We start from the raw sequence: 20071 nt of genomic DNA on the forward strand, positions 1-20071 counted from the left end.
CACACACAGCTTCGTTGCAGAAAAGTATCCATCACCAGAAACCCCCACCATCCTGACCACGGTCTCCTCACTGCTGCCATAAGGAAGATGGTACAGGAGCCCCAGAACTCTCACCACCAGGTTCAGAAACAGTCATTACCCCTCAACCATCAGGCTCTTGAACCAGAGCGGATAAATTCACTCATCCCAACAATGAAATATTCCCATAACCTATGGATTCACTTTCAGTGACTCTTCATCTCATGATCTCAATATTTAATTGTTTATTTTATTTGTTTGTTAATTTTATTTTGCTTTTTTTTGTTTCTTTGTAGTTACTGGGAACGTTTGCAAGAAAATGAATCTCAGGATAGTATAAGGTGACATGCAATTTGCAATGTTCTCTCTAGTTTGTGTGTGGCACGTGGCCAAGTGGTTAAGGCGTTGGACTAGTGACCTGGAGGTCGTGGGTTCGAGCCTTGGCCGAGGCAGTGTGTGTGTCCTTGAGCAAGGCACTTAACCACACAATGCTCCAGGCTACCCAGCTGAGAATGGGTACCAGCAAAAATGCTGGGGGTTAACCTCGTGATAGACTGGCATCCTATCCGGCGGGGAGTCTCGTACTCTCATTCGCTTCACGCCACAGAAACCGGCATAAGCACCAGGCTGATGGGTCACAAGGCTCGTGACAGATTTTAATCTTAATCTCCCATTTGTAATGACAATGTGCGTAAAAATCTAGTGCTGTGCAATTTTTTGCCCGGTGACACGTATGCACTGAAAAATTTCTTCAATAAACATAATTGGCCAGTTCTAAAATCTGTAGACAAATCATTGCAAACTCCACGTTATCAACAGTGCCCACATCAGAAACCAGAAAGGGAAATGTGATTGTGTACGATCATGAAATATACTTAACATGCCACCAAGGTAGAGGGTGACAACCTTTTGGGCACAGTTTAAATTCCTTTGTGCACCAGCAGCAAAAGATACGTGTGTGCACACACACCTTAGAGAAAACATTGTTACTTTGACAATAAATTTCTTTGAACTAATTTCATATCAAATTGCTGAATTCATATTAAAAAGGGATTTGTAAAAACATGCATTTTTGTATGCATACTGGGGAATTGGACAAGAACACATCTAATTGAAACTTGCTGAATGGAGCTCGAGTCAATTGCTGCTAAGTAAATTAAGATAAGATTGCACTACGCCATGGCCATGAACATTGATCCTTACACTAGCACGCATCGGGTGCTTTGATCTCAATATTTACACACACCCCTTCTCTGCAAGTACACTGGTTCTGATTAATTGGGCCACTAGTTAACTGGGGCAGCCACTTATTTGGGACAACTCTTAAAGAACAAAACTAATTGAGGAAATATCCAGGATTCCCTTCGCCCATTTGGGACACCATGCTGATGAATTGTGTCAGGAGACCAATGCCAAACAGTTACTAACTAGCATTAGTCTTGTGCACTTGTGCAGCTGTTAGTCACTACGCCATGCTTAGAACAACAGTTTTTTTTTAATTGTTTCAGTTGCATGTGTTTCTGTTCAGAAAGCAAAGATTTTTGCCACTGATAGTTGACAAGAAATAAGCAGCAAGACATTTCAGAACTGTTTTGCTCACTGTAGTTTAAAGCATTCAGGCTTGGAGATGCCAGAAATAGCCACTGGATGAGTTGCTCAATCAATAACTAGGAACTAATAGAGTTTTATAATCCTGTAGTAGTATTGGTAGTGTTCTAATTTGTTCTGTATTTTATTTAAACACATAATCTGTCTTTTTATGCTGTAACTATTACCATGAAACTTCAGCTAATTGGGGCAGTCACTTAATTAGGCAAAATCCCACTAAGTCCCAATGAACTGGAATCCACATTGCCATCACCCAGTACATAGTCAATGCTATTACAGTAATGACCAGCTGTCCATTAAAAATCTAATCAGTTGCTCATAACTGGCATCAAGCTTCAAATGAGGGATATGATAGTTACAAGAAATAGTGACTGAAGCTGAAAAATTCATTCTCATTAGCCTACTAAAAATGTACATAGGAGCAGACAGCCATTGCATACAGGATGGTCTTTCTGGGCACATTTCAGTCAATACCTTGTCAGATACTTTCTCACAAGTGACAGGTCTTTTAGTACATTTTTAGCAGGGCAGCACAGCAGTGTAACATTGAGCACAGTAACTCCATAGTGCCAGTAATCACTGATCAGGGTTCAATTCCTGCCTCTGTCTGTTAGGAGCATATACGTTCTCTCTGTGACTGCTTGGGTTTCCCCCGGATGACCACAGTCATAGGAGCAGAATCAGGCCATTCAGCCCATCGGGTCTGCTCCACCATTCAATCATGGCTGATCCTTTATTCCCTCCTCAGCCCCACTCTTTGGCCTGCTCCCCATAACCTTTGAACCATAGCCAATCAAGGACCAATGGCCAATTAAGGATTTAGATTAGATTATGAAGACATGCAGTCCTCTTTTTATTGTCATTTAATAATGCATGCAATTAATTTGCCTTAAATACACCCAACGACCTGGCCTCCACAGATGCCTGTGAAAATAAATTCCACAAATTCACCCCTCTCTGGCTAGAGAAATTTCCCCACATCTCTGCTTTAAATGGACACCCCTCCATCCTGAGGCTGTGCCCTCTTGTCCTATACTCCCCCACCATGGGAAACATCCTTTCTACATCTACTCTGTCTAGGCCTTTCAAAGGTTTCAATAAGATTCACCCCCCTCCACCCATCCTAAACTTCAGTGAGCGCAGACGCAGAGCCATCAAATATTCCTCATATGATAAACAGTTCATTCCTGGAATCATCTTTGAGAACCTCCTCTGAACCCTTGCCAATACCAGCACATCTTTTCTTAGATGAGGAGCCCAAAACTGTTCACAATACTCAAGGTGAGCCTCACCAGTGACTTATAAAGCCTCAGCATCACATCCTTGCTCTTGTATTCTAGACCCCTTGAAATGAATGCTAACACTGTATTTGCCTTCCTCATCACCGACTCTACCTGCAAGTTCTTCTTTAGAGTGTTCTGCACAAGGACTCCCAAGTCCCTTTGCATCTCAGATTTTTGGATTTTTTTTTCCCCGTTTAGAAAATATCTTGCACATTTATTTCTACCAAAGTGCATAACCATGCATTTTTCAACATTGTATTTCATTTTCAACTTTCTTGACCATTCTCCTAATCTGTCCAAGTCCGTCTACAGTTGTCCTGTTTCCTCAACACTACCTGCCCCTCCACCAATCTTCGTATCGTCTACAAACTTGGCAACAAAGCTATCTAGTTCATCTAAATCATTAATATACTGCCTAAAAGGAGCGGTCCCACCACCGACCCTGCAAAACACCACTAGTCACTGGCAGCCAACCAAAGGATCCTTTTATTCCCACTCACTGCCTCCTACCAATCAGCCAATGCTCTAACCATCTTTCCTGTAAACCACAGGCTAACTTGGTAAGTAGCCTCATGTGTGGCACCTTGTCAAAGGCCTTCTGAAAGTTCAATATACAACTTCCACTGCATCCCCTTTATCTATCCTACTTGTAATCTCCTCAAAGGATTCCAACAGATTCATTAGACAAAGACTTTACCTTCAAAAAACTATGTTGACTCTGTCCCATCTTGTCCTGTGTCACCAAGTATTCCATAACCTCATCCTTAACTATCGACTCCATCATCTTCCCAAACACTGAGGTCAGGCTAACTCGTCTATAATTCCCCATTTGCTGCCTTCCTCCTTTCTTAAAGAGTGGAGCGACATTTGTAATTTTTCAGTCCTCTGGCACCATGCCGGAGTCCAATGATTCTTGAAAGATCATTTCTAATGCCTCCACAATCTCTACCACTACTTTTTTCAGAACTCTAGAGCACAGTTCATCTGGTCCGGGTGCCTTAAGTACCCTTAGGTCTTTCAGCTTTTTGAGCATCTTCTCCCTAATAATAGTAAGTGCACTCACTTCTCTTCCCTCACACCCTTCAACACCTGGCACACTGCTAATATCTTCCACAGTGAAGACTGATGAAAATACTCATTTAGTTCATCTGCCTTCTCCTTGTCACCCGTTAATATTTCTCCGGCCTCATTTTCTAGTGGTCCTATATCCACTCTCATCTCTCTTTTCTTTCTTACATACTTGAAAAAGCTTTTACGATCTACCTTGATATTATTTGCTAGCTTGCTTTCATGTTTCATCTTTTCCCTCCTAATGATTCTTTTAGTTGCTCTCTGTAGGTTTTTAAAATCCTCTTAAATCCTCTGTTTTCCTACTAATTTTTGCTTTATTGTATGCCCTCATTTTGTTTTTACACTAGCTTTGACTTTTCTTGTCAGTCACAGTTGTACCATTTTGCCATTTAATTATTTCTTCATTTTTTGGATTACATATATCCTGCACCTTCCTCATTTTTCCCAGAAACTCATACCATTGCTGCTCTGTTGTCATCCCTACCAGTATCTCCTTCCAATTTACTTTAGCCAACTTCTCTCTCATACCACTTTAATTTCCTTTACTCCGTTGAAATACTGCTACGTTAGACTTTACTTTTTCTGTATCAAATTTCAAATTGACCTCAATCTTATTGTGATCACTGCCTCCTAGGGGTTCTTTTACCTTAAACTTCCCAATCACCTCTGGTTCATTACATCACCCAATCCAGTACAGATGATTCCCTAGTAGGCACAATGACAAGCTGCTCTAAAAAGCCATCTCTTAGGCACTTAACAAACTCATCTTCAGATCCATTACCAACCATTTCTCCCCCCAATCAACCTGCATGTTAAAATCTCCCATGACTATCATAACATTGTCCTTTTGACGCACCTTTTCTATTTCCCGTTGAAATCCGTGGTCCATCTCTCAGCTTCTGTTGGGAGGCTTGTATATAACCGCCATCAAGGATCTTTTACCCTCGCAGTTTCTTAACTAAATCCACAAGGATTCAACATCTTCCGATCCTTGTCACATCTTTCTACCAATCGGATTTTACCAGTAGAGCCACACCTGCCCCTCTGCCTCCCTTTCTAACCCTCCGATACAATGTGTAACCTTGAACATTCAGCTCCCAACTACAACCATTTTTAAGCCACGACTCTGATGGTCAACACAGCATACCTGACAATCTGTAACAGTGTAACAAGATCATCCACCCTATTTCTCATACTCCATGCATTGAGATATAACACTGAGTACTATATTTGCTACCCCTTTTGATTGTGCATCCCTAACGCATTGATACTCACCCTGCTGGCTGCAATTCTGTCCTAGCACCTGTCTGCTCTTCCTGACAGTCTGACTGCACACTATCTTTGCTTTTATTCGATCTGTCCTATCCTGAGTCCCTTCACTCCGGTTCCCACCTCCCTGCCAAATTAGTTTAACCCCTCACTTTCATACAGGTCTTACCTCCCCCAGAAGAGATCCCAATGATCCAAGAACCCATCTCAGGTCTGTTCACATACAAAATTACTTGGAGACGGAGACGCAAAATCATGTGAACAAATATGCCTGCCATCAGTAGGTACAATCATACAGTCATAAAACTTTAAAGAAACTGAAGGGAATATAAAGTTTGCTCAGCATTACTTTTAGATTGCTATATAAATGAATTGAAGTTTTGACATATGCAAAAAGCCCAAGTACCTGAGTTCTTCCAAACAGCAGGAGAGTTTCAGTTCAGCTTCAGCTTTGGCTTTCTCTAGTTTCTGTTCGTCTTGCTCAGTCACAGCTCTGGGTCAAGTTAAAACAGCACTGGTTTAAACCAAGTCATTTACCACACACAGGCAGCACATACTGTGCTGGTTTCATTCAGCATCACAGACAATTTCACACCTTTTAAAGTTTGTGGAAACTCTGCAGTAAGCACAAAATAACTTGCATTTAGAGGGTACCCTTTGATTTATTTGAAAGGATTACTGCTGTCATATTCACAACTATGATTTTTACAGTGTGAAGTTTACTGTTAGTGTGACAACATTACACTGAGATATGTATTGTAAATATTGTTGGCAAGCTAGGAATTACAGTTTAGCTCCTGACACTTTCATTTACTGGCTGCCCCTCACTCACAAGCACCCACTCCTCTGGGGTAATGACAGAGATATCAACAGCTCTCAGCCCTTTCCACCAACAGTATTACAAACCGTCTCCCCATCTACCTCCACTCCTCTGGGGTACTAAAACACACACCTAAAGGTCTGACCATTTCGCCAAGGGGGAAAAATCACCCTCTGCCAGCAGAGGGGGAATTTTGTGTACATGTCGCCCTGGATTTCTTGCATCTGTAGAATCTCATTTGTTTATGATTTTCTCCCCCGTCCACCTGTCCCAACTGAAACTCGAACAGCCTACAGAACAACCCAGCAGCTTTCTGTTTGCCCCCCACAGAGCGAGCAAGAAGCCAGCAAATGTTTTGCAGTCATGTTAGAGAACAGGTCTGTACACATACGATCATTGTCAGTATCATTAACAGAGTCTCATCATTAGAGAAAGAATGTGGAAGCTTTAGAGAGGCTGCAGAGGAGATTTGCCAGGATGCTGCCTAGATTAGAGAGCATGTTTTATGAAGACAAGTTGAGCGAGCTAGGGCTTTTCTCTTTGGAGTGAAAGAGGATGAGGTGGTGACTTGGAGGTGTACAAGATGATAAGAAACATGCATAGATCAAGTGGACAGCCAGAAACTTTTTCCCAGGGCAGATGTGGCCAATACCAGGGGCCATAATTTTAAAGCGCTGGGAGGAGAGCATGTGGGGGGGCGGGGAGGAGTGGGGGAGAAGGTGGTACAGGTAATTTTTTTTTAAATATACAGTGTGTTGGATGTGTGGAACACACTGCTCTTTGGAGGTAATAATAGGGTGGCAATAGAGGTATATAGGAAGTTCTTAAAGCGGCAAATAGATTATAGAAAAATGGAAGGCAAACCGGTAGAGAAGGGTTAGATTGGTCTTGGAGTAGGTTAAAAGGTCAGCACAACATCGTGGACTGAATGGATTGTACTGTTCTGTGGTTAGTCAATTTCACAACAACATCCATCGATTGGTACATACAGTTTCGCCTGAAGATCTGCAATATCTTCCACTGATTGTTCCAGAAGCTTCTGTACTGCCAGGTGATCCCTCTCAGTCTGCTGCTGTTTGACTGTTAAGGTCTGAAAGTCAAGTTATTTATTTATAACACACAGGTATGCAAGGACTCCCCACTTGAACAAAGGCATTTCGGATCAAGCAATCAGCCTACTGCAGAATACTCGGCTGCTAGCAGAGATTACTTGGTCAGTAAATTGAATGGTTAAACATTCCTTGGAATTGGATTAGTTCGTTTAATTCTTAGATTAAACATTTTAATTTTTTTTTTAATAACAGTTTAACAATTGTAATGCCCTGGTTAAGATTTTTGCTCCTAATGCTGTAGGGAAATTCATTTAGTAGCTTTCTGTAGAAGCAGTGTGTCCTACTGATGGCACGTTTGGGTTTCAGGTAAAGATGAGGGGCTGTGATGTTCAGCTTCGGTTGGTAGAATCTCAGATAGTAACAAGAGGGTGTACAGGAGTGAGATATGCCAGCTAGTGGAATGGTGTTGAAGCAACAACTTGGCACTCAACGTCAGTAAGACGAAAGAGCTGATTGTGGACTTCAGTAAGACAAAGGAACACATACCAATCCTCAGAGGGATCAGAAATGGAGAGAGTAGGCAGTTTCAAGTTCCTGGGTGTCAAGATCTCTGAGGACCTAACTTGGTCCCCAACATATCGATGTAGACATAGAGAAGGCAAGACAGCGACTATACTTCATTAGGAGTTTGAATAGATTTGGCATGTCAACAAATACACTCAAAAACTTTTAAAGATGTACCGTGGAGAGCATTCTGACAGGCTACATCACTGTCTGGTATGGAAGAGCTACTGCACAGGACTGAAAGAAGCTGCAGAGGGTTGTAAATTTAGTCAGCTCCATCTTGGGTACTAGTCTACAAAGTACTCAAGACATCTTCAAGGAGCAATGTCTCAGAAAGGCATTATCCATTATCAAGGACGTCCAGGACCCAAGGCATGCCCTTTTCTCACTGTTACCATCAGGTAGAAGGCACACACTCAGTGATTCAGGAACAGCTTCTTCCCCTCTGCCATCTGATTCCTAAATGGACATTGAACCCGTGAACACAACCTCACTTCTTCAATATATAATTATTTGTTTTTGCACGATTTTGATCTATTCAATAATACATATACTGTAAATTGATTTATTATTTTTTTTTTTTCCCCTCTTCTTCAATATTATGTATTGTATTGAACAACTGCTGTCAAGTTAACAAGTTCCATGACACATGCCGGTGACAATAAACCTGGTTCTGATGTTGTGTCAGCCAGTCAGGATGGTGGAATTGGGAGAAGGCTCCAGAGAAAGCTGGATGGAGAGAGATTTGTGGCAGACACTGGTGGGGTTCGAGGACTTTTTGACAGGAGTTGCAGAGAGGACAGGAGGGAGGATGGATAAGGATGCCATGAGAAGGAGCGTCCCCATTGCACAAGATGCTTTGTGCAGATGAATGGCTCCAAGGAGGAAGGGCCAATACTCCAGATATCGCCTGTTGTTTGAGAAGGATTTTGAGCAACGTTTGGGATGTGTTGTGTGCTTTCATGCAGACCATGAATTCAGCGTACGAGTTAAAGACAACCCCAGTATGAACTCCAATTTTATGTGCACATTTGAAATGGGCCCTTTTATTGTTTTCCTTTTCTTTTTCTACTAACTGTTCAATAAAGCTGAAATTTGTAAATATACTTTCTTTATAATTTGATATTTCATGCAGACCCAGCAATTGTGTATGGGCAGCATTAGCTCAAATTGAGGTTTCTTTAATGACAATGTTCCTGTTTGGCAGAACCCCAAGTCAAATACATAGTTTGTTTATAAAAGGTGGATGGGGCTTACACAATGACAAGGGAAGTCAAAGCTAATGTAAGAGCATAAGAGGGCATACTACAAAGCAAATTGCAAATGTCACTCCATTCTTTAAAGAAAGGAGGGAGGCAGCAGGAAGTAGATTATAGACCAGCTAGTCTGACCTCAGTGTTGGGAAGGTGTTGGAGTCTATTGTTAAGGATGAGGTTATGGAATACTTGGTGACACAGGACAAGATAGGACAAAATCAGCATGGTTTCTTGAAGGGAAAGGCTTGCCTGACGAAACTGTTGGAATTCTTTGAGGAGATTACAAATAGGATAGATAAAGGGGATGCAGTGGATGTTGTATATTTGGACTTTCAGAAGGTCTTTGGCAAGGTGCCACGTAAGACTACTTACCAAGTTAAGAGCCAATGGCACTACAGGAAAGTTACTGGCATGGTTAGAGCATTGTCTGATTGGGAGGAGGCAGCGAGTGGGAATAAAAGGATTCTTGCCTGGTTGGCTGCCAGTGACTAGTGGTGTTCCACAGGGGTGGATGTTGGCACCAATTCTTTTTGTGCTGTATATCAATGATTTAGATGATGGAATAGGTGGCTTTGTTAAGAGGTTTGCAGATGATACGCAGATTGGCAGAGGGGCAGGTAGTGTTGGGAAATAGGTAAGCTGCAGAAAGGAGAACGGGAGAATGGGCAAGAAAGTAGCAAATGAAATACAATGTTGGAAAATGCATGGTCATGCACTTTTGTAGTAGAAATAAATGTGCAGACTATTTTCTAAGTTGGGTGAAAAATCCAAAAATCTGATACGTAAATGGACTTGGGAGACCTTGTACAGAACAACCTAAAGGTTGACTTGCAGGTAGAGTCGGTGGTGAGGAAGGCAAATGCAACTGTAGCATTTAGTTCAAGAGGTCTAGAATACAAGAGCAGGGATGTGATGCTGAGGCTTTATAAGGCACTGGTGACGCCTCGTCATGAGTATTGCAGACAGTTTTAGACTCCTTATCTAAGAAAAGATGTGCTGGCATTGGAGAGGGTTCAGAGGTTCACAAGGATGATTTCAGGAATGAAAGGGTTACCATATGAGGAACATTTGATGGCTCTGGGCCTGTACTTGCTGGAATTTAGGATTGGGTGGGGTGGGGGAAAGAAGATATTGAAACCTTTCAAATGTTGCAAGGCCTAGACGGGGTAGATGTGGAAAAGATGTTTCCCATGGTGGGGGAGTCTAGGACAAGGGGACACAGTCCCAGGATAGAGGGGTGTCCATTTAAAACATGCAGGGCAATTTCTTTCACCAGAGGGCATTGACTTTGTGCAATTTGGTACAGCAGGCAGCTGTGGAGGCCAGGTCGCTATGCACTTAAGGCAGAAATTGATAGGTTCTTGATCGGCCACAGCATCGAAGGTTACCGGGAGAAGGCGGCCCAGGAGTGGGGCTGAGCAAGGGGTTTAAAAAAAAGGATCAGGCATGGTCGAATGGCTGAGCAGACTCTATGGACCAAGTGGCCTAACCCTGCTCCTATACCTCATGGTCTACAATTGCTTACTTTTATTTTATATAATCATGTAATAATATAATTAACTGCCTAGTATGCTCCCTAGTAGTGACAGTATATACATGCGATTGTTCAATCTGACCCCTTGTTGTTAATTGGTATGATTCTGGAAGCATCTCTTGGTACTGCATTATGTTTAATGGGGGATATCTCATTGGTCAACTGTTGCAATCTGTTGTTTTTTTAAAATACTTTTTATATTAGTTGAATTAATGCAAGACTAAAATTTAGTTTTAATCGCAGTTTCTTTCTGACTTATATAATTTGTGTTTTTAACAATTAGTATCTAGAGCAAACTTGAGTATTTTTCACTGTATTTGGCAGTTCATCTCCACCTACTGGCAGAAGGCTGTATAGCAGTTACATATGGTTTATCACTCCTTTTCATTTTTAATTGGCTAAATCAGTGGTCCCCAAGCACCGGGCCATGAGGAAACTATATGAAACGATGTGAGTCAGCTGCACCTTTCCTCATTCCCTGTCACGCGCTGTTGAACTTGAACACCACCTCTCCCCGCCCCCCCCGTCGGCCAGTCCGCAAGAATATCATCAATATTAAACCGGTCCACAGTGAAAAAAAGTTTGGGGACCCCTGAGCTAAATGTTCACACATTTTCATAGAACATAGAAGGTTGTCTCCTCTTGACAGCTCATGGAGTAAGACGTTTTTGTCGTAGCTCCGTCTTTCACAACTTACTTTCCACTGCTAGATTGGTTTCAAGTTTGAAGATTTATTATTTTTGCTGAAGGATTAACGATTTAATTACGATGGCTGATATTCGATCTGGAACCGAATTAAGAAGTGGCAAAGTTCTTCCCAAAGCTCAACAAACAAAGAAATCAGAGGAAGTTTCTACTTCAGAAAGAATGTTCTCTTTAATAGAGGCTATTAATGCGAAGATCGGTACAGTGGATACCAAAATCGATAAATTGACAAACACTAATGAAATGCTTGACAAAACCATTCTTGCTGTTCAGGAATCTTTGAAGAATCTGGAAGATCGATATCTGACACTTAAGCAGAGCACTCATAGAATTGAAAGTTAATGAATCAAACTATTAAAGAGCAGGATTTGAAGATGCCTTTTACGGAAAAGAAAATTAAGAGACTATTTCGGAGTTATCAAGAATTAAGAAGAAAACGATTGACCTGGAAGCAGAAGTCACAGGATGAACTTATGCATACTGGGTTTGCCTGAAAATACGGAAACCGGTGAGCCATTAAAGTTTTTGTCAAAGATGTTATATTCACTCTTTAGTGACATTCACAAAGCCTGTCCAATATTGGACAGAGCCCACCGAATTCGACGTCCTAAGCCTTCAGCCGAAATGAAACCACGCCCTGTAATTCTGTGTTTGCATTATTTTACAACCAAAGAAGCTATTCTTTGGGATGCAAGGAAAAGGAAACTAATTTATAATTAAGTTAAGATTCATATAGTTGAAGATTTTACTCCAGAGATTTATGCTGAAAGAATTAAATATTGGGAAGTTATGCCTGAACTTTAAGATTAACTGTTGCCCTTCTCTGCATTATTCAGCTCGTCTGATGATTACTCCACCCAATGCTCGTCTAAAAGGGATTGACTCTCCAGAGGTCGGTTGAAAATTTATAAAGGAGTTTAAGTCCATTTTGTAAGCAATTTGAAAAGTTAATCCTTAGCTGGGAGTTGTTTGTAACGGCTTCGATGAAAGTCTGCTCCACGTTGTATGAGTGCCCAGACATGGACTTGGTTGACTCACTTAGGTCTGCTGTTGTTTAACAGTTAATATAGCTTTGGATTTAATATATATAGATTTACTTATTTTTTTCTTCGATTTGAGTTCATCTTTAGTTGGGAGTTGTTTGTTATGGTTTCGATGACAGTCTGCTCCATGTTTTATGAGTGCTTAGACATGGTTTTGGTTGACTTACTTAGATCTGTTGTTGTTTGCTTTAATAGTTAATGTAGTTTTGAATTTAACATATATATTTACTTTTTTTTTTCTTCAATTTGTAAGTCTTTAATATTAGCTGGCTGAATTTATCTCTTTTTTTTGCGTATTGTTGCGTATTTTAAATGGATTTAAGATGGCCGTCATTAATTCAGTCTTAACTATTGTTAGACATAATCTGAAAATATTTGGAATCTGTTTACTTCTTTATGTATTCTGTTATTCTTTTTGGTGGTGGTAACATATTACTTTGCAAGCAGGGGCTGCTATCTGGAGACAAGGGTAGCATGCCGTTTGCCTATTGGACGGTTTCTGGGTTTCCAGGAGAGAGAGGTGGGTCTATTAGATTAGTTTTTTTTCGACTGGACAATCATGAGGGTTTTTTTTTGTCAATCTTCTTGCTTTTCTTTCTGATCGAGTCATGCTTCGCCCTTTCTTCGGATTTAGTTTGCACCTGCGCATTAGGTTACTTCATAACAAGTTTAAATTAAACTTTAAATATGGATCTTAATAAAATTAATATATCATGGAATTTAAATGGTATGAACCAACCTATTAAGCGCAGAAAGATTTTTAAGAAATTAAAAACACTTCATGCAGATATTATTTTTGCGCAGGAGAATCATGTCCACAGGCAGGATGAAAATCGTTTTTTTTTAAATTTTGGAAGGGACCCTTATTTCATTCTTTATCAGTAAATAAAATGAGAGGTATCTATTTTTATTAATTCTAAACTCCCTTTTGTTCATTTTAATACTGTTACTGAATTAATTGGAAGATATTTAATTGTCACTGGTCTGTTATGTGGTCAAAAGGTGGCTTTGGTGTGTGTATATGCACCTAATATAGATAGTCCTGAATTTTTTAAGACGCTATTTTCTGTATTGCCGAATTTAAATGAATATAAGTTGATTATGGGCAGTGACTTTAACTGCTGTCTCAATCCATCGATTGACAGATCGTCCACCAATCCGTTGCTTCCTAATAAAGCTGAGACTTGTATTAATTATTTTTTTATTAGAATACGGTTTGGTGGATATTTGGAGATTTAAACATCCTAAAGAAAAAGATTTTTCTTTATTTTCCTACATGTATACCATAAATATTCAAGAATTGATTATTTTTTGCTGGACACACGATTGGTGCCCACCGTTGTTGTTTGTGTGTATGATGTGATTGCATTGTCGGATCATGCATCTATGAAACTAACTTTGAAGTTTTCTGGTAATATTCAGATACCTCAGTGGAGATTTAATGTTTCGTTGTTACAAGATTCAACCTTTGTAAATTTTATTGAAGAGCAAATTTCTCTATTTTTCTGAATTAAATACAACTGAGGGAATATCAAATTTAGTTATTTGGGATTTGATGAAATCTTTTCTTAGGGGACGGATAATTTCATACTCAGTAGGTTTAAGGAGGAAAACTAAGACGGAACTTTTAGTGATTACTAATAGGATTAAAGAAATAGATAAAGTTTATTCAGTAATGCCTAGTGAAGATCTCTTTAAGGAAAGGGTGGAACTCCAAACATAGTACGATTTGCTTTTGACTTTTCCCATTGAGCAGCAACTTCTTAAATCTAAAAGTTAATTTTATATACATGGAGACAGGTCAGGCAAATTATTGGCTGGTCAATTAAAAGCAAATATGGCTAGAAGACAGATCCTGAAAATATGAAGACCTGATAGAACCAAAATGGTAGATCCTTATGAAATTAATAAGGTATTTATGGATTTCTACTCTAACCTTTATAAATCTGAATGTTCACACAGTATTACTTTTATGAATAGATTTTTGCAAAAATTGAATATACCTAAAATTTCTATTCAAGATATGAATACATTAGATGCACCTATTAAACAAGAAGAAACAGCAAGGGCTATATCCTCTTCCCTACCAGGCAAGGCTCCGGGACCAGATGGATATACAGTGGAGTTTTATAAGACTTCCACTGATACACTTACACCTCATTTATGTCAAATTTTCACTGATTCTATATCCTCTGGGACTCTCCTGAAAATTCTTTTATGAAGCTTCATTCCCTTTAATTCCTAAAAAAGATAAAGATTTATCTGAATGCGCTTCCTATAGACCAATCTCTCTATTGAATGTGGATTTTAAAATTCTTTCCAAGATCTTGGCTAATAGACTTGAGAGTATTTTACCTTCTGTTATTTCCAATGACCAAACTGGATTTATTAAAAATAGGTGTTCACATTTTAACATTTGAAGATCATTAAACATTATTCACTCTTCTCCATCTAAAGAATCTGAATGTGCTGTTTCTCTTGATGCAGAGAAAGCCTTTGACAGGGTGGAGTGGTCTTATATATTTGAAGTTTTGGAAAGATTTAATTTTGGCCGGAGATTTATTTCCTGGATCAAATTGATCTATCATGCCCCAATGGCTGCAGTTATAACTAATAATCAAAAATCTCCCTATTTTAGATTATAGAGAGGTACTTGGGCAGGGATGTCCTCCTAGTCCTTTATTATTTAACTTGGCCTTAGAACCGCTTGCTATTGTTCTTAGAGATTCCAATACTGTTCAGGGTATTAAGAGAGGGGATAAAATACACAAGGTTTCATTATATGCAGTTGACCTGTTAGTTTATATTTCAGATCCTAGGAAATCTATTCCTTCTGTTATCTATATTTTCTGAATTCAGTAGTTTTTCTGGGTATAAATTAAATTTACATAAAAGTGAGCTATTTCCTATTCATAATTACTCAGATCCAAATCATCAAGTACCTTTTAGTATTGCTAAAAATTACTTTACCTATCTTGGTATTAAAATTACTAAAAATTTTAAGGGCCTCTATAAATATAATTTTTTTCCATTAATTGAATACACCAAACAAACGCTTTCTAAATGGTTGCCCATGACATTATCATTAATAGGTCGAATTAATGCTATCAAAATGATAGTTTTACCAAAATTCTTATATATATTTCAGGCAGTTCCTTCCTTTGTTCCCAAAACGTTCTTTGACAGAATAGATTCTATAATCTTATCTTATATTGGAAGAATAAAAATCCTAGATTGAGTAAACCCTTATTGCAGAAATTAAAAAAGGATGGTGGTATGGCTTTGCCAAATTTTAGAATGTATTACTGGGCAATTAATATTCGATATATTACTTTTTGGATTCACAATTCAGATATACATGAACGTCCTTCATGGTTGGATTTGGAGGAAAACTCAGTGAAGGGGTTCTCTTTGGCCTCTTTACTGGGAGCTCCTCTTTCCTTTTTGTTTTCTAAGATTAGTAGACAAGATTTTAATCCCATTATTAAACATACATTAACAACTTGGTTTCAGTTTTGTAGATTTTTTGAGTTAAGTAATTTTATTTTTTCTAATAATATCCATCTCAATTATTTTTTTGAAGCATCAATTTTAGATAAGGCCTTTTTAATTTGGAAAACCAGGGAATAATAACTTTTTCAGATTTGTTTTTAGGGGATTGTTTAATGTCTTTTTCTCAGTTAGTGAATAAATGTGATTTATCTAATGTACACTTTTTTAGATATTTACAAATTAGGAATTTTTTACGTGGCTTGTTGCCAAGTTACCCTTCTGCTTATCCACCTAATATGACAGATGCTCTCTTTCAGTTTAAACCATTTCAAAAAGGGTTGATAGCTATAATCTATAAACGATTACTGAATTCACAAATCATATCTAATGATAAAATTAAATGTGCTTGGGAATCAGAATTTCAAGAGTCATTTTCAGATACTCAATGGAGTAAAATTTGTCATTTGGTTAATAACTCATCTATTTGTGCTCGTTATTCCTTGATACAGTTCAAGGCAGTGCATCGGGCCCATATGTCAAAGGATAAACTAGCACATATTTTTTCCAATATTAATCCAATTTGTGACAGATGTAATATTGAACTGGCCACTTTAACTCATATGTATTGGTCTTGTATAAAGCCAGATAACTTTTGGAGAGATGCTATCAAAAGTCTTGGATCTGGATTCACAACCTAATTTACTTAAGGCAATATTTGGGATTATCCCATCGGAAGCAGGAAATATTCCTGTTTCCGCTCAACGTATGATAGCCTTTTCGACTTTATTGGCTAGGAGAGCCATTTTATTGAAGTGAAAGGATTCTAATCCACCTACTATCTTTCTTTGGCTTTCCTCCATTATGTCCTGTTTAAGTTTAGAGAAAATAAGTCGGACATTTGATACATCCTTTAAATTTGAGCAAATATGGCGACTTTTTATTCTATATCTTCATTTGATTTATTCATTACTCCTCCAATTTTTTTTTTTTTTTTTTGAAGTTTTAGATTTGATCAGAAAGTCTTTCCTTTTTTTCTTGGTTGTATCCTCCGAATGGACTGCCCAGTCCCCCCTCTTTTTTTCCCCTTTTTTTTCCACGCAGTGGGTTTTCCCCCCTTTCATTTTAAATTTAAAGTTTTTTTCCTCTTTATGAATTGATAAGAGGAGAATTAGTTGTCCTTTTTTATTATATATTGCATATTTGCTTATTACTATGTATGATTATGATATCTATTTCATCTTTTGTTTATATTGTTGCTGATATCCATATTTGAGATAATTCTCCCCTTGTCTGTATATCTGTTTGCTCTAAATCAATAAAAAGATTAATAAAGAAAAAGTTCTGAGATACAACGGGACTTGGGAGTCCTCGTGCAGGATACCCTTAAGGTTAACCTCCAGGTTGAGTCAGTAGTGAAGAATGCGAATGCAATGCTAGCATTCATTTCTAGAGGAATAGCGTATAGGAGCAGGGATGTGATGTTGAGGCTCTACAAGGCACTGGTAAGACCTCACTTGGAGTACTGTGTGCAGTTTTGGGCTCTTTATTTAAGAAAGGATGTGCTGATGTTGGAGAGGGTTATTTATTGCAAAAAAGTGTCCTCCTAAAATCTCTTGAAACGTCTGTATTCAAAGTAAAGCAATTCTGTTTCATTGGTCTCACATCGGTTCCTTAATGTTGTCATAGCTGGGGATGGTAGTGGGTACGGAGAAGGTTCACTAGAATGATTCCAGGAATGAGAGGGTTAACGTATGAAGAACGTTTGTCCGCTCTTGGACTGTATTCCTTGGAGTTTAGAAGAACGAGGGGGGACCTCATACAGACATTTCGAACGTTGAAAGGCATGGACAGAGTGGATATCACAAAATTGTTTCCCATGGTGGTGGAGTCTAGTACAAGAGGGCATGACTTAAGGGTTGAAGGGCGCCCATTCAGAACAGAGATGCAAAGAAATTTTTTTCAGCCAGAGGGTGGTGAACCTGTGGAATTTGTTGCCACGGGCAGCAGTGGAGGCCAAGTCATTGGGTGTATTTAAGGCAGAGATTGATAGGTATCTGAGTAGCCAGGGCATCAAAGGTTATGGTGAGAAGGCGGGGGAGTGGGACTAAATGGGAGAATGGATCAGCTCATGATAAAATGGCGGAGCAGACTCGATGGGCTGAATGGCCGACTTCTTCTCCTTTGTCTTACGGTCTAAAAACTTACCCTTTGGTACACATTTCCAAGCACCTTAAAACTATGTCCCTTTGTGTTAGCCATTTCAGCCCTGGGGGGAAAAAAAAACCCTGGCTATCTGCACTATCATCATCTTAAATGCCTCTATCAGGTCACCTCTCATCCTCTGTCGCTCCAAGGAGAAAAGGCCAAGTTCACTCAACCTGCTTTCATAAGGTAAACCCTCCAATCCAGGAAACATCCTTGTGTAATTATCCATGCGTTATAATTGTGTAGCCGTTGACTGGATTTTCTTATCTATGAAATTTATGTTATCTGAATTATAAAGGTGATAGAGTTTTCAAAAGCACCAGATTCAATCTATTGAATCTCTGTTTTGCTTCACAGCTCCTCACATACTTTTGAATGCTCTCTATCTTTGTTTAAACTTTAAAATAAACAATCACAACGAATCAAAGTTTCTTGCTTATTCCTGAACTCCTAAAAGAACCCAGGAATCAAAAACAACGGAGATCTGGCAATCCTATCTATGAATCTGAATGGAATTTTCCCTCATCTACAGGCATGAAAATAGCTGACCGTAAGCCAGTGCTATCTTGGCTTTTTGTTTTTCCCTTCTCTAAGTAGCCCTCTATCACTACCCGTTTCAATTTCTCTTTGTTTTACTAAATCTTAATGAAATGACTGAGAGGCAACAGCTTTTCCTCACTTCTAAAATAACTTTGAATTAAAAACATCAGAATCCTACACAGGTCAAGAGCTGTCAACAGAGGCAGTGTCCTGCTTTTCAACATACCAAGGGCCTTTGGAGTTCATAACAAAAACTGATGTGAACAGTAAATTCAGCCATTGAACCTGGATACCAGGTAGACACGATGATAAAGAATTTTAACAACTCCAGTTAGCTGCCTGGAATTTTCCCCAAGTTGCATAAAGCCTGTGTGCTCTGTGCCAACATGGTTACAGAATGACTAGAGCGACAATCTACTTGGTCATTTTTACAAGCAACCTTCTGGTTTATTAATCACTGGGCACCATGCTAGAGTAGTGATTAGCGCAATGCCGTTACAGCTTTCCGGAGTATTGAGTTCAATCCCCATGTCCCCGGTAAAGAGTTTGTACATCCTCTCCATGACCATGCGGATTTGCTCCCACAGTCCAGAGACGTACTAGTTAGATGGTTAATTGGTTATTGTAAATTGCCCCGCAATTAGGCCAGGGTTAAATAGGTGGGTTGCTGGGCAGCACAACTCATTGGGCGATTCACTGCGCCGCACTACATCTCTAAATAACTAAATAGGAGCAGCACATCCCACAGGTCTCAGCTACAGTACCCTCAAGTTACAGACTGTAAGAGTGTTAACAGGATAACCTTACCGAGCACTTTTCTTCCATGTCAGTGGACACCAGTTGTAATTTACTCTCATAGTCACTCACTTTGGAACTCAATTCTATTTGAAGATCCTGTAGGTTTAAGCAAAGAATCACAACATAGATGCCTTCAGGTACATTGACAAGTTCTGACTTTAATCAATAATCGCATCTCCTGACCTCTCCTCAACCTTGGAAATGTTTTCCTTTCCTACACTCATCCATTTCCCTTGTGAATGTATATAACCATGTGCTAGCTGAAGGGCTTTCATGTCATTTTGGACCTTTTTCTGTTTGCCTTCATTGGACGTCAGTGATCCTCAAATGGGAACAACCTCCATCTGCACGACTTTAAATACACTGCCTCGTTCCTCTATTCCATGAACAATCCAACACCGTCAATCCATCCATGTGATAAAATCCTTACTCACAGGTACATGTTCTGGACCCTCTGCATTATTTAGACTTTCATTCCTGTCCCTTTCAGTAGTTCCTCAGTTATCCTCAGGTAATATTCTGGGTGCACTTGTTGTTTCAATAAGTGCATGACAGAGGGTAAATCCCAATTTAGTCCTAATAAATTATGCCTCAAGCAAAGAAATCAATAGGCTATCTGAAATAGATACACACCGAGGCCCCCATTGGTCAGGGTTGACTGTGGATGTTGTGTCCCAGCTATCTACATAATACATAGGGCAGTATAATACTGAGAGATCCAGAGAGAGTTCTGTTGCTAAACCAGGTCCCTTCCTGAGGTAGTCTCACTTTCTTACATTGGGACAACTCTCTCCAAACCCTTCCTATCCATGA

General features: G+C 39.3%; 1 protein-coding gene across 1 annotated transcript in view; it reads right to left on the reverse strand.

The window, feature by feature from the left end:
- hmmr (hyaluronan-mediated motility receptor (RHAMM)) overlaps positions 1-20071 on the reverse strand; it is a 99834-nt gene that overhangs the window by 44038 nt on the left and 35725 nt on the right. Inside the window, exons 10-12 of the mRNA XM_072264543.1 lie at positions 19268-19354; positions 7059-7159; positions 5656-5742 (exon numbers count right to left, since the gene is read on the reverse strand). Coding sequence (XP_072120644.1) covers positions 5656-5742; positions 7059-7159; positions 19268-19354 — 275 coding nt within the window. The remainder of the gene's footprint in view (positions 1-5655; positions 5743-7058; positions 7160-19267; positions 19355-20071) is intronic.

Source organism: Mobula birostris, chromosome 7 (genome assembly GCF_030028105.1).
Source record: "Mobula birostris isolate sMobBir1 chromosome 7, sMobBir1.hap1, whole genome shotgun sequence".
Taxonomy (NCBI): Eukaryota; Metazoa; Chordata; class Chondrichthyes; order Myliobatiformes; family Myliobatidae; genus Mobula; species Mobula birostris.